This window comes from Emydura macquarii, unplaced genomic scaffold, assembly GCF_026122565.2.
Source record: "Emydura macquarii macquarii isolate MOO-44397 ecotype Brisbane River unplaced genomic scaffold, CSIRO-AGI_Emac_v2 contig_312, whole genome shotgun sequence".
NCBI classification, from domain to species: Eukaryota; Metazoa; Chordata; order Testudines; family Chelidae; genus Emydura; species Emydura macquarii.
The window spans coordinates 11855385-11868203 of record NW_027130449.1 but is presented as its reverse complement, the minus strand read 5'-3'; the positions used below and the strand labels follow the sequence as shown (position 1 = coordinate 11868203).

Genomic DNA, 12819 nt, shown 5'->3' with positions numbered 1-12819 from the left:
TGCCAACTCCTGACACAGCTTGTTTGCTCATCCAAAGATGCGTCACTATAAGCCAAGCAACTTCTACTACTATCAGCTGACTTTTTCCTTTTTTTTTTTTTTTTTTTTTTTAATACAGTTAAATAATTAATACTAGTTTATCTGGCTTGGTTACTGTACTAGTGGTGTGTTAATCTGTAGTACTTTAAAAAACTAAAGAGATTGGCTATTGGTCTGGTAATCTTATACCTCTTGCTTCTCGGGCCGAGTCCACGAAGCCTGGAAAAAACAGATATAAAACACAACAACACAAAAAAAAAAAGCAATAAAAGTTTATCAAATGTTGCGTTTAGATAACATACTGTATGCATCACACTGCATTCTGTGCACATGCAGGCTCCAATTTAGATCATTTCTGAAGGGGAAGGTGGGGTAGGAAAGAGCAGTTATATTTCCATTTCCCAATATAACTTCAATTTGGATTTGCATTCAGTATTTTAATTTTTTTTAAATCTGATCTTCAGATGAATAATTAATCAAAGGCTAATGATCTTTGAAGACTTTGTGCTTCTGCTCTTGCACATTAAGCAACTGGATATTTTACTCTGCTGCATCTCACCACTTCTATAAACATGTCCCAGCAGTGCCGTGGAAGCAGCTCTGATGACCCAGGGCACTCAATGCAAAGATATTTATAGAACTGGTTTCCTAACGCTGATTTTGTTGTCTGCACAGATACACTGGTTATGAATATTTGCTCTGTTAACACTGTCATGCATTTGTACCATTTTTACATGCATGCTGTGTCTGGAATAAGAGTTCTCATATTACACAGCTGAGGAAAAATGTGAACTCCAGAATCAAACAGAAGACAACAGCAATGAACTCTCAACTCCACTAGGTTATTCTCCAGCTAGCAGTGCACTTCGGGATGCTCTCAGTCCTTACTGGGGTTGGAACAAACAAATAGCAGGCACTCTCTCCAAACATGCACTAGCCCTATCGATAAAGGTAAATTTCAGAGCGAGCCATCAGTAGCCTAGGCCACAATCATCCCTGTTCGGAAAGACCAGGGATTGCGGAGTTCACTTTTTTTCTGTCAATCAGCTTTTTGTACACGTTGTCCTGCCGTCTATTTCATTTAGCTTGACTTGCTTCCATTCAGGAGTCAAAAATCACCTGCTAATATCACAGCTGAGAGGGCATTACTTAGTGTGCGACCCAAAGGCTTGAATATCGCTGACAGTTGGATGATAGCGGCATACACAAAGAACAGGAGATGGCAGAGACAGAGATGGACGTTCAGGAAATGAGAATGGGAAATGCACCATTGTTTCCAACGTGCTTCTGGTGAAGTAAATGTGACCAGCAAACAAAATGAGGCTGAAGTAGTCACATACAGTACAGTGTAAAATCAGGCAAGACTATCTCCTGGTAATCCACCAACTTCTGCACTAGTTGGGACTTTGCATGTTGCATCCAACCCCCGATCATTTACATTTATCTGTATCCCAAGCAAGCTCAGTTTCCGTGGAAACCTAACAAGCAGGTTACACTAACTCAGCATCATCCTTGTTGTGTGTGTCTGGACTCACTGTGGCTGCTGTGCAAAATGTTTCTGTGATTTCCATAGCTAGGTCCTTGCCCACCCCAGCACATTCAGTTACTTTGAAATCCCCTTATAAGAGGTTGCAGAGCTCCCCTATGAAATGCCAAGGCGTGTTCCAACCTGACATCATCCTAAACCTCTGACTATGGTTTTATGCCGGTGCATTGCTTCGGTGGCATTCCAAGTTACTGCACTTTGTGGTAGTGCATGGATCTCCTTGCAGTCAGGGGTTAATCTCCCTCCAAACCCTTTCATCTGGGGCAGGAGGTTTTAGATTAGTCCCATTTGGGATGGGAAGAGCAATGCATCTGACTCATCTAACATCTCATTGCAGCAATGGGTTAAAAGCAATTGTCTATCTTTCCCCTTGACCGGTTTTCAGCCCTTGCAAGTTTTGCAGGCAGCTGAAGGAGAAAACCCAGCTCTCTCTCCAAGGTAGTTGGCCGGTTTCTATGCAGCAGCTTTTTTTTTTTTTTTACCCTCCGGGGCTGGTAGCAGCACAGTATTAACTAGCATTGCCATCTCAATCCTAGACCATTTCATGCTGAGCAGCCCATCCCCTAAAGACCAGAGGAAAGGGGAACTCAGGAACAAAGGAGGTCATAAGTCTCAATTTCTAAGGAAGTTTCTCTCTCTCATTGGATTTAAACAATTAAATAGGAACAACTTAGAAAACAAGGGATTCCTGGGAGACTAATGGAATTAACCCCTCATACATTATATTAAAAATCATCCATATATAAACATAATTAAACGTGGGGACACAGTGCAAATCAAAGCTAGGAACTCCCATGCTGCCGGGGTACTGTGCGCTTGAAAATCAGCCAAATGAAGATTCTTGCACCTTACGAACACCACCGTGGATTAAAATTTAAGGGCCAGAACCTCAGTTGGTGTAACTCAGTACGTCTCCACTAAAATAAATGCAGCAGTGCTGATTTACATCAGCTGAGGATCTGGCCCATTTTCTCCTCCTATTTCTGTTTACTTACTTCTTGCCTTTCACTCAGCTTGGACCGTGAAAAGGAACAAGTCACTCTTACCTACTGGTTCTCATGTTCTAGCCCAATGCTGCAATGATTGGGTTGCAAATGCTGCAGAGAAATGCTGAAATCCCAACCAACAACAAATTCTGTTCTCATTAAAAGCCTTCCAAATTAATTTCATTAAAACATTTCCCAGTTTTAACCAAAATGGGTTGATTTTTTAACAACAAAAACCATTTGGGGTCTCAACTACACTGAAGCATTCTGTTATTGCCAGCAAACTCTCTGAAGCCTGGGGAGACTGAGGGGCTGGCAAATTCTTAGTGAAGGACGAACACATCTGTGTAATTCACCCAGTGATGCTGTGTAGAAGAAAGGTCACCATTTGTTTTACTGTAGTCACCGCTGTTAAACAATTCCCATAGATCTTTTACAAAGCATCTCATGTAAGGTACCAACAGCAAAGTTATGAATTGCTACGCAGGATGACCTTGTTTATATGCACATATCATCTTTGTAGCAGAAGTTATGAATATTGTCTACATATCTGTCCTTGAAACCTGTTGTGTTCCTGGGTGACACCTGCCCAGATTGATTTACATCAGGGCTAGACATTGAAGAAACTGGTCCATTGAAGAAACTCATCCCACCAAATAAGCCTTTCCCGGGGATGCCTCAGACAGCGAGGGGCCAATGGCTGCCCCCATGATTCTGCAAACCATGCAAGGACATGCAATGGAGGACATGAGTCCTAAAAGTAAACTCCATCTTGGGCCAGTAACTTTCCATACACCTGGACTGAAGGTATTTAAGTGGAAGTTGTGACATCACTGCTTTGTCTTCATTTCTCTGGAATGGATTTCTAACAAGGAAGCTTTGAACAAGGAGTAATGAGCCCCAATCTGTTTGGGTGATTCCAGAGAGACTTTTTACACATTAGCAAACTATTCCATCACTGCTATGATCCTAACCTAAGAGCACTGAAAAAAACACTTGTATGTATACAATTCTTTAAACATTCAATAACTCTCTTATTTGCTTTCATTAATAAACGTTAGTTAATTTGCTAAGGATTGGCTAATCGTGTGATATTTGGGTAAGATCTGAGATACATACTGACCTGAGAGTAAATGTCTGACCCCTTGGGATTGGAAAAACCTCACATATGGTGAAACGTGTTTTTAGTAACCGCTCACTATAATAAACCCATTTGTCTGGATGCAAACCAAGGGCTGCAATGCCTAAATGGGACTGTTTAGCTTCTTGTTAACCAGTGTGGTGCTACAGAAGCTCTTGTGATACTGGTTTGGTAAGTCTAATTATAGAATAAATCTGCCATTAGTTGCCATTAGCTGCTCCCATCCTGACTAACAAGAACATGTACACTTTCTCTTATGCCTGGCGCCTCTCCCTTGCTTTTAGGCAGATGGTAACGTACAATGCAGCTTCTGATGAGAGGCTATGGAGCAGTAATCCTTTGGTGTACATTTGGCCAGCCTACCACCAGCATTGGCAAGATTTTAACAGAAGATACTATGGCACAGGACATTATTTTTACACACGGTGCAGCTGAGACTCTTGTATGGGAAGTCTTCTTTTGTGCATTAACATAAGACTCTCAGTTACTGTTTCCTGGGCATGTGTGTAAGAAAACAGCCCAGTTAGTGATAGAGTCCATCTGGAAATCTAATAGGAACAGGACAGTAATGTCTCTGCACTGAAATGGTGAAGTCTGAATATATCAGCATATACCAGTTCTAAACTAACTTTACTGCATCCTAATCATTGTCTGGCAAGAGGGACAAAAAAAGAACGGGCTGAAATATAGCTAGCAGAATGCCCTGACTGTACAGATATTTCCTTTTGTATCATTCAAAAAGAAATAGGTCCTGTTCTCCAACACAGCAGTGATAAATGCTCAAGGGAAGATAAAGAAAAGTATTTCAAATCAATAGGAGACCACTCATTACACCGACCACTCCCTTGGGCTATCTCTGCTAGCTAAGTTCTTCTATAACAGATAGGCAAGAATCTTTGGAAATGCCTGCAGGGAAATGCAGACATGACCTTAGACCGCTACGATCACAGAATTCACCTGTGTTAGGTATTTCCCCATTAGTGCCTGGGGCAAGCTGCCTAGAGGCCCTCCCCTCCCCCCCATTCAGAATACGTGCATTGCAGAAGAATGAAAAACAACAGACTCACTAGCAACAGGAATCTCCTTTCAAAAGATCTCAGCACTGACAACTTCAATGTTCACTGGCTGCCTTTCCTGCTCCCATTGTCTGTGCACTAGATGATAAATTCTTTGATACTGGGACATATGGTAAAATGTTCAAAAGTGCCAAAGTGACTTAGGTGCCTAAATCTCATTTCCAAAAAGAACATAAGCACTTAGGGCTGGATTTTCAAAAGGTATGTAGAAGCCTAGCTCCCAGTTAAGCTCCTACGCCACTTTTGACTTTGGCTCCTAGCACTCTTTGTCCCAAAGTCTAGGATCATCTGTTTCTCTGAGCTTTGCCAGGAGGAGATAGGGAGAGGGACTGATAGATTTGGCTATTTTGAGCTGTTGAGTTTTTGAATGTCTGTATCATTAATGTGCACCTAAAGCATTGGCTACAAACACATAAAATAGCTGCTAATCAAATAAATACCTGCCTGGAAAGTGCCTAACACATGGGAGCTTTATAAATAAAACAACAAACCCTGGAATGAGGGACTCCGTCAATACATGAGACATACGGTAGTAGCCTGAATCGTCGCATTTTCCTCCTCTCTACATAAGAAACTATCTGAGTATGCACCATAGTTCCTTAATATAGATCACTGACTCAACAGCATCAAACAGGATATGAGAGAGTCTCAAAAATAGTTAGCAGTTTTGCAGCTGAGATCTCATTAGCTAAATTTGAGCTAGACAGCAGAGGAATATGCAAACAGCAGGTTCCTCTGGAAGATTTCTATGCAATGTAGTTTACTTCTGTTCTCAGCTTCTATTCACTACACTAAAGTTCTTTCCCCCAGATGCAGGCAATCCAGATTCCAGATCCCATTCACTCTGGTCTCCCAAATACCCTTCCTGCAAACTTGTGAATATCCTGGTCCATTTCCCCAATGCAGTATGAGCCAAACCCTGAGCAATGGGATCTTTCCATTGACTTCACTGAGCTATAGACTAGGCCCGCTATTGAACCCTACGGAACGTATCCCTTTGCGACAGAGAGAGGGAAGCTAGGAAGTTTTTGGCATCTGACATAATGGGTTATCCATCATGAATACTCTGAAAAGAGGAGTTCGGTGACAACACAAAGGGCTCCTTTAAAAAGTGACAGTGACTGCAGGAATAGGCTCTGTGGCTGGCTCTAAGATGGTGTCTACCTCAGTCTGTCTTCCTAACATGCACTCCCAATTTCCCTTTGCTGACTCAGACCTGCTAAAGGGCTCAGGCATTAAACCCTACAAGTGGCCTGTCATTATAGAATTAGCCATGAGCAAGATCTAATTTATTATTTGCCTAAAGGTATCTGTGTCGGAGCTAGGTTCTCAGTTGCCTTTTATGTGATTCTCATGACAAAAAGACAGAGGTCCCCAAACCTCCGCCTGTTACGCCCCTCAGACAGCTAGTGGCAGATCAAGCCAGAACTGCTAATTATTTTTGCCTTTAAAAACAAAATGATATCGGTATGTGATTAATGACACAGGCGAACACAAAGGCAACCAGGCGTTCTGTGCCCATAGTACGTGCAGCGTGAGCCTACGATACAGGAGGGCAAGAAAGAATTAACAGGCTCATTTTGGTCCATAGCATCTCAGAGATGCTTTTTTCCTCAGAATGGTTCTACCGCCATGATGAGGTCACCGAGCACACTGGAATCGGGTGCCCACTTCCACCCACCACAGTACAACCAAAGGGTGAAACCAGTTTCCTGGAAACTCCTGTGTGAAGGGCTCTTTAATGAGACTCTCTGAAAGCCGCAGTAGCAGAAACTAAGAAAAGAAACATGGTGGGGCAGATCCTCAGCAGCCACAATAGGTATAGCTCCACTGACTTCAATGGAGCTGGGCTGATTTACACCAGCTAGGGCTCTAATGATGATGCTAGGCTCAGAGTGCCTTGTGCACCATGGCAGGGTCTTATAACGGGCGGGAGGGTGGGAGGAATCACCAGGATTTCAGTGTGCATCTGCATGACATCATCATGTCTTCTGGCTCCGCAGAGGAGTGGGAGGCGTGGCAGACATGAGCTGCTCTGAGCCATGTTACTGAGGCCCTGGGCTTTGGGAGCTGTTATACCTTCTCTTCATTGCTGATGTTCCGGGTGGAGGTTCTCCAGGTGATGGAGGGGATTGGGTCCCCAGAAGCCTCACAAGTCAGCGTGATCTGGTCTTCCAGCTCCATGGCAGTTTTGTTCTCCACATAAGTGATTTTGGGTTTTGCTGGAAAGGGAGCACAAGGATTTGTTTGGCCATAGCTAAGAACTGAGGCCGCCTGCAATCAGCGATGTTGAACCGAAACCATCAGTTAGACAGAAGATGCTTTTGCATGGCTACTTCCAGAGGGACTCACTGCAGCAGCAGAGGGGCAGCATGGGGCAGGAGTGAGGTTCCAGCAAGCATGCAGCTCTCTCCTGGCCATGCTTACAGCTGGGGTTCATAGCACAGAGGGGGACAACGGCACCACATGTATGCAGCAGGGCCCACATGACAAAAGTGACAAGATCTGTCAGCTGTGACCTCCACCTCACTCCCCTGAGTGGGCTTGCCCTTGAATAAGTAAAGAAACAAAGCCGGGGGAAAGCACAGCTGCTGGAAAACACCCCTTCTTTTTTAACACCCTGCATGTCTGTGGGAGTCCACGCTGCTTCCCAAGACGAGCATGTGCCCAGACCATAGCTCTGTCCATCACAGCCAGTGTCCCTTCCTCTTCTCTGGTCCAACAAGCTGTGGCTTCTAGTTCAACAAAACTAGAAAAGGGCCCAACTCAGTCCCAGAGCAAGCGCCCTGAAGCCAGTCATTACATCAGGGGCAGGACTGTTTCAGGAAAGCCAGGAAGGAGACTGGAAAAGCTAAGGTTTGAGACCCAGGTTTGGTTTGGTTTTTTCTTTTAGCTTACTCAGATCTCTGCAAAAAGGCCTGTGATAAATGTCACTAAATGGCTGGAAGAGACCGAGCTTCACAAGAGCTAATAACATTCTCCCTAATGCATCCAAGAGTGAACTTCAGCCCAGTGCAGAGCTATCATAAGACCCACTCAAATCCTAGAGGCTTGACCTAATTCCCACCGAAATCAAAGGAAAAAAAAGTCTCCCATTGATTTTGGATTCCGTCCTAAAGGCTTGAAAAGGATCTGAGTGGTGCACAGCCTAGCGCTGGCCCCTGCAAGGGGTGAATTTCAGCCATAAGAGACAGGCAATGGAATAGACTCAGTGTGATACAGTGACCATCGGCATCTTGTCTGGTAGACAGCGCGCTACTGGCAGGGAGGCTGATGCTATAATTCAGTCAGGGCTGGTCAGGCAGGGCATGCTGCTTCTAGTTCATAGCATTGAGCTGCCAATGGCCACCTGGGCGCTCTGACCAGTCTGTAGGGAGTGGGGGGAAATGGCATCAAGCCTGTTATTGCTCCGTTTACCAAAGACTTTGAGGTGGATGATGGCATCCTGCTCTCCGGCCTTGTTCTCGGCGATGCAGTTGTACTCCGCCTCGTCGCTCTTCTCCACCTTCTTGATAGTCAGCTCGGAGCCATCGTAGTTGAAGTCGTACTTCGCCTCATCATCCCCCCGTTCTATCAAGTCCCCGTCCCTGCAGGGCACAAAGTGAGCAGGCTGAGTGGGAAGTTACCACTGGCTGGTTTTTAGAACTAATCTGTATTTCTAAATACAATTCCTTTGTTTGGGGGGGTGCGGGGGAATCATTTCCTGATGGCACCACCTGTCTCACAGCCCAGCCAACTATTTTCCTTCCTTCGGTTGCTTCCTCACTACCCTTACCTTGGGGCCCTGGGCCATGGAGTCTTTCACCTGTAAACACGCTCCATGCCAACCACAAGAGGGTTGCTTGAGAACCTGGCCCTCCCCCCAGGACTCAGCCTGCTGCCCAGGCAGCAGCATTCCGAGCCCGTCAGCCCAAGCCCTGAGCTTGGTTTCTCAACACAGCAGTACGCCATCTGGCCCCTGGGGCTGCCATGTGACGTGGGTGAAGGGTGTGAGAGATGGCTGCAACATCTTGCTGTTACTGCTGCTGCTATTATTACTGGATAAAGCCAATTTGTAAAAGCATTACAATTCTCTGTGACATCGCTGTGAGAAAACGAGGCAATGGCACTCCAGTTAAAATGGTGCCAAGCCCCCTGTGATGAGCTCTGCTGAATCAGAGGAGCTGATGGAAGCAGCATTCACATCGAGCATCTCAGTTAAAACATCCATTCCTGTGACCCATGTAAAACTCTGTTGAGAGCATCTTACTTTGTCCAGCTCATGGTTGGCTCTGGAAAGCCGTCAGCATCGCACACTAAGGTGACCGACTGGCTGAGGCTGGCTGTGGCATTCATAGTGCTTTGCCTGGCATGGACAGAAGGAGGCACTGGAAGGAAAAAAAAGCTGAGTTAGAGAGAGGAGGAAAGAACAGGTGGGTAAGAGAGTCAGGTAAGGAAGCTTCTGCCCTCTGCAATACACACAGATCAATCCACTGAATCACAACCTTGCTCCAAAGGGAACACATCACCTGCAGGTTTGCACCAAATTTGTTTGATGCACAAGGTCCCTATAGCAAAAAGTGGGAGGAGGACAATCCACACTGCACAAAATATGATCTGTTGGACAAAACCAGCCATGAATCAAATGTGGGCCATCTTTTACTTTGAGCTACGAGTCATTCAAGCTCACTCCTGACATGATAATTTCCTGTAAACATCTTGTAAATGCCAAATCGATTTCAAGGGTGTGTGTATTTGACACAGCAGAGTGAGATTAATAAGCCTCATGGATCATGATTCTGACAGTTCACGAATATGAACTGATTATCATGTTTCCTTCCAAGGCAGGGTGCAGCAGTCTATAGCGCAGGTAGCATGGGTCCCCTCTGTGCCAGGGCGCCAAGCTGCTCACCGTTCACGATGACCTGAATATCCTTGAAATTGACTTCCCCACGAGCCAGGATCCTGCCCTCACAGCGGTACGTCCCCTCATCCGTTTTCTTGATTCCCCGGATTTGCAGGTAGTTGTTGGAGAGGACTATAAATCGGACTAGAAGAGATAAAAAGAAGCTTCAGTCAAGGATCATTTAGAGAGAGCTCTGCAATCAATGGGCACTTCCCCACTCTCCTTACAGCTTGGAGACAGCGCTTAATGTAACTTAACTTCCCTTTCCATCAGGCTAATGAAAGTCACCTCCATAATCAGATCTGACATTGCCAGGAAGAACTCATCCAGGAGAGATTCTCTCGCACAGCAACAAAGAGACAGTGGGGACAAACCGCTTTGTTATTTTATAACCAGCACTTTTATTTTACTTTATGTTTAGTCAATTCCTGGCTTGGGCCAATGAGCCATTTACTACTTGTCTCCCAGGAGAATGGAGTCTGGGTCTTAAATATTAATACCTAGCTCACAAATAGCACTTTTCATTAATAGATCTCAAAGCACTTTAATCTTTTAGTGCATGGATCCTCACACCACCGCTACAAGGGGGAGCAGAACTATAGCCCCTTTTTCTAGATGGGGAGCTGAGGCACAGGGATGCTAAGTGACTTGCCCAAGGTCACGCAGGGAGGCTATGGCAAAGCAGGGAACTGAACCCAGATCTCACAAGTCCCAGGTTAGTGCTCTAACCGCTGGCCGATCCTTAACTGTGCTTCCTTGATACCTAGCCTGAGAGGAGCTGCTGGAGGGAGACAGTGCTCTGGAGTGACATCTGCCAGTCAGCCCACAAAGTCCTCTGACCAGCTCTACTGTGCACCATTCCCTGGCCCAGCACAGAGGAAATGGGAGGGCTCTGGCCAGAATAGACTAATTGCTTGGTGTCTTTAAATCCAGACTGGATCTCTCTTTCAAAGGGATACGCTCTGGTTCAGCTACAAGATGCTGAGTTATAATGCAATCTGTGGGGGAGACTCTCTGGCCTGGGCAAGCTAGATGATAATAATGGTCCTTTCTGACCTCCAAAAAAAAAAAAAGTCTATGAATGCTTCCTTACCCCGGACAACATGAACAGTGTGTGACAGAGACTGCAACCCCATGCAAACCTTTGGGGAACATATTGTATGGACATTGTGCATCAACACTTGCAAGATGCTGGCAAGGTGGGACATGCGTGTTCCCACTGCCCCTCTTGTAGCTACCATTTTATCCTTGTTCCTCTGAGTTCCCTGTGCCTACTTGTCCTTTTGCCACCCTGGCAGACTTACATGAGGGCTGTGGAAAGGGGAGCACCCAGACCTCTTGTCCCTTACCATCTTTTTTCAGGATGACGTCCCTGTCCTTATGCTTCCACATGATGGTGGGAGGCAGTGAGCTGACCACGTCACACACGATCACAGCATCTTCCCCCTCCTGGAACTCTTGAGGGGTGGGAGCATTCTTGAACATCAGCTTCTCTGAAAGCAACAAGGGGGACAGGACAATGGAGCTGCTGCCCCAGCGAGTTGTGAGAACCCGCTGAATTGCAAGGCATGTCGCCAATTAAAAACACAGATGAAACAATGATACACATGCACGAACCCGCCTGGGACACTCACGCCACAGCAACCTGTGTGGCTTGGCATTAGCACCCTGCCCTATGATAGCAGAACCCTAAGCTAGTTACATACCAAGAGGCTACTGGATTCACAAGAGTGTGCTTATTAGCATGTTGTGTTATGGGAAAGCCAAACACCCCACCTCCCAGCTGGCAGGGAAGGAACAGCTATGATAGCTTGCCAGATGAGCAGAGCCCTGCGCAGATACCCACTTTGTATCTGCATCCAATCCACAATCCGTCAAGTGATCCCCAGATAGCCACATCCATGGATATAAAGTGAATATCCGTGAATTTGCAAGGTTTTAGATATACAATTTGGATCCGAATCCATCTGTGATTCGCAAAAATGGTCCACAGATAGGAAACAGGTATCTGCAGATGTGCAGGGCTCTACAGATGAAGGCTACTGTGGGCCTCCTGAATGCAGGATCGCACTGCATTGTAAATTTCCCCCGTGGGGCTGTGCTGAGCCCTGACCCTGTCTCACCCCAACCCTGCCTGTTCTGCACCAGGCACATCGGAAGTGTCAGACAAATATCATGACTATCTCCTTCCCATCCTCCCCTCACCAGGGAGGTCCCCGCTATCCTTCACGGACCAGCCCTTCTCATGGCTGAGCTTCTCCTCACAGGCAAGGTTGGCCACCACTTTCCAACCTCCCGTCATAGGTGACCCTCCCAACCCTCCTTCTTAGCTCCCGTCACTGCTAAGGCAGGAACGAACTGCACTTTGACAGCCTCCCGCTTCCCACTCTCTTTGGGATGTGGCTCCGCAGCAAGTCCTTTGGCCTCCCCCACCCCCCCGAGAGCCCGACCCCAAAACAGGCTCCCATGGCCACGCTCTTACGGAAGATTTTCACGTTGACCGTGGCCTCAGAATCGCCCTCCTCCTCACTGGTGATGACACACGTGTAGATGCCAGCGTCGTCGATGTTGGCATTGTAGATGGTGAGGGTGGAGGAGAAGTCATCGTTCCGCACCACCGATATGCGCGGCTGGTTGGGCGTCAGCTTCTCGCCGTTGGGGGAGAACCAGGAAATATCTTTGTCTTTGGCTTCCCCAGTCACTAGAGATGAAACAAAGCGCATTGGACCTGCTCCCTCTCAGCCAGCCAGGCCCTGGGGGCCATCACCTGCGGGGTTGTGGGAAGGGCCCAGACCGGGCAGCGTGGGGCAAGCAGAGGAAGAGGTGGGACATGATCACGAGCTGGGTTTGTGAGTATTTGTTCACAAGCCCAGATGCCAGAGAGCTAATCCAATCAGCATCTCACACATTCTATGCCATGTTCTGGCTCCACCAGGGATAGCTCCCCATCCTCACATCCATTAGCTGCTGCCCCATGCTGCCAAAAGGAGCAGCTGCTCATTTCAGGCTCAGAATGGCCTCATGTATATGCCTGTGGTCCTCTCGCCAACCCCGCTCAGCCTGAAACCGAGTGCTCCTCCCGCTCCCGTAAACAGCCGTTTGCAGGCTGTGCTGGGGCACTGTCTTGCAAACCAAGCTGGTTACAT

At 46.6% G+C, this 12819-nt stretch overlaps 1 protein-coding gene across 4 annotated transcripts in view; it reads right to left on the bottom strand.

The window, feature by feature from the left end:
* Positions 1 to 12819, bottom strand: part of NCAM1 (neural cell adhesion molecule 1) — a 248995-nt gene that overhangs the window by 69405 nt on the left and 166771 nt on the right. For 3 of the 4 annotated variants that reach the window (XM_067565563.1, XM_067565573.1, XM_067565580.1), the window contains exons 6-11: positions 12156 to 12374; positions 11023 to 11166; positions 9680 to 9817; positions 9038 to 9155; positions 8206 to 8375; positions 6868 to 7010 (exon numbers count right to left, since the gene is read on the bottom strand). In XM_067565563.1, coding sequence (XP_067421664.1) covers positions 6868 to 7010; positions 8206 to 8375; positions 9038 to 9155; positions 9680 to 9817; positions 11023 to 11166; positions 12156 to 12374 — 932 coding nt within the window. Of the gene's footprint in view, positions 1 to 228; positions 259 to 6867; positions 7011 to 8205; positions 8376 to 9037; positions 9156 to 9679; positions 9818 to 11022; positions 11167 to 12155; positions 12375 to 12819 lie in introns of all 4 variants that reach the window. The other variant, XM_067565590.1, reaches the window with a different exon arrangement.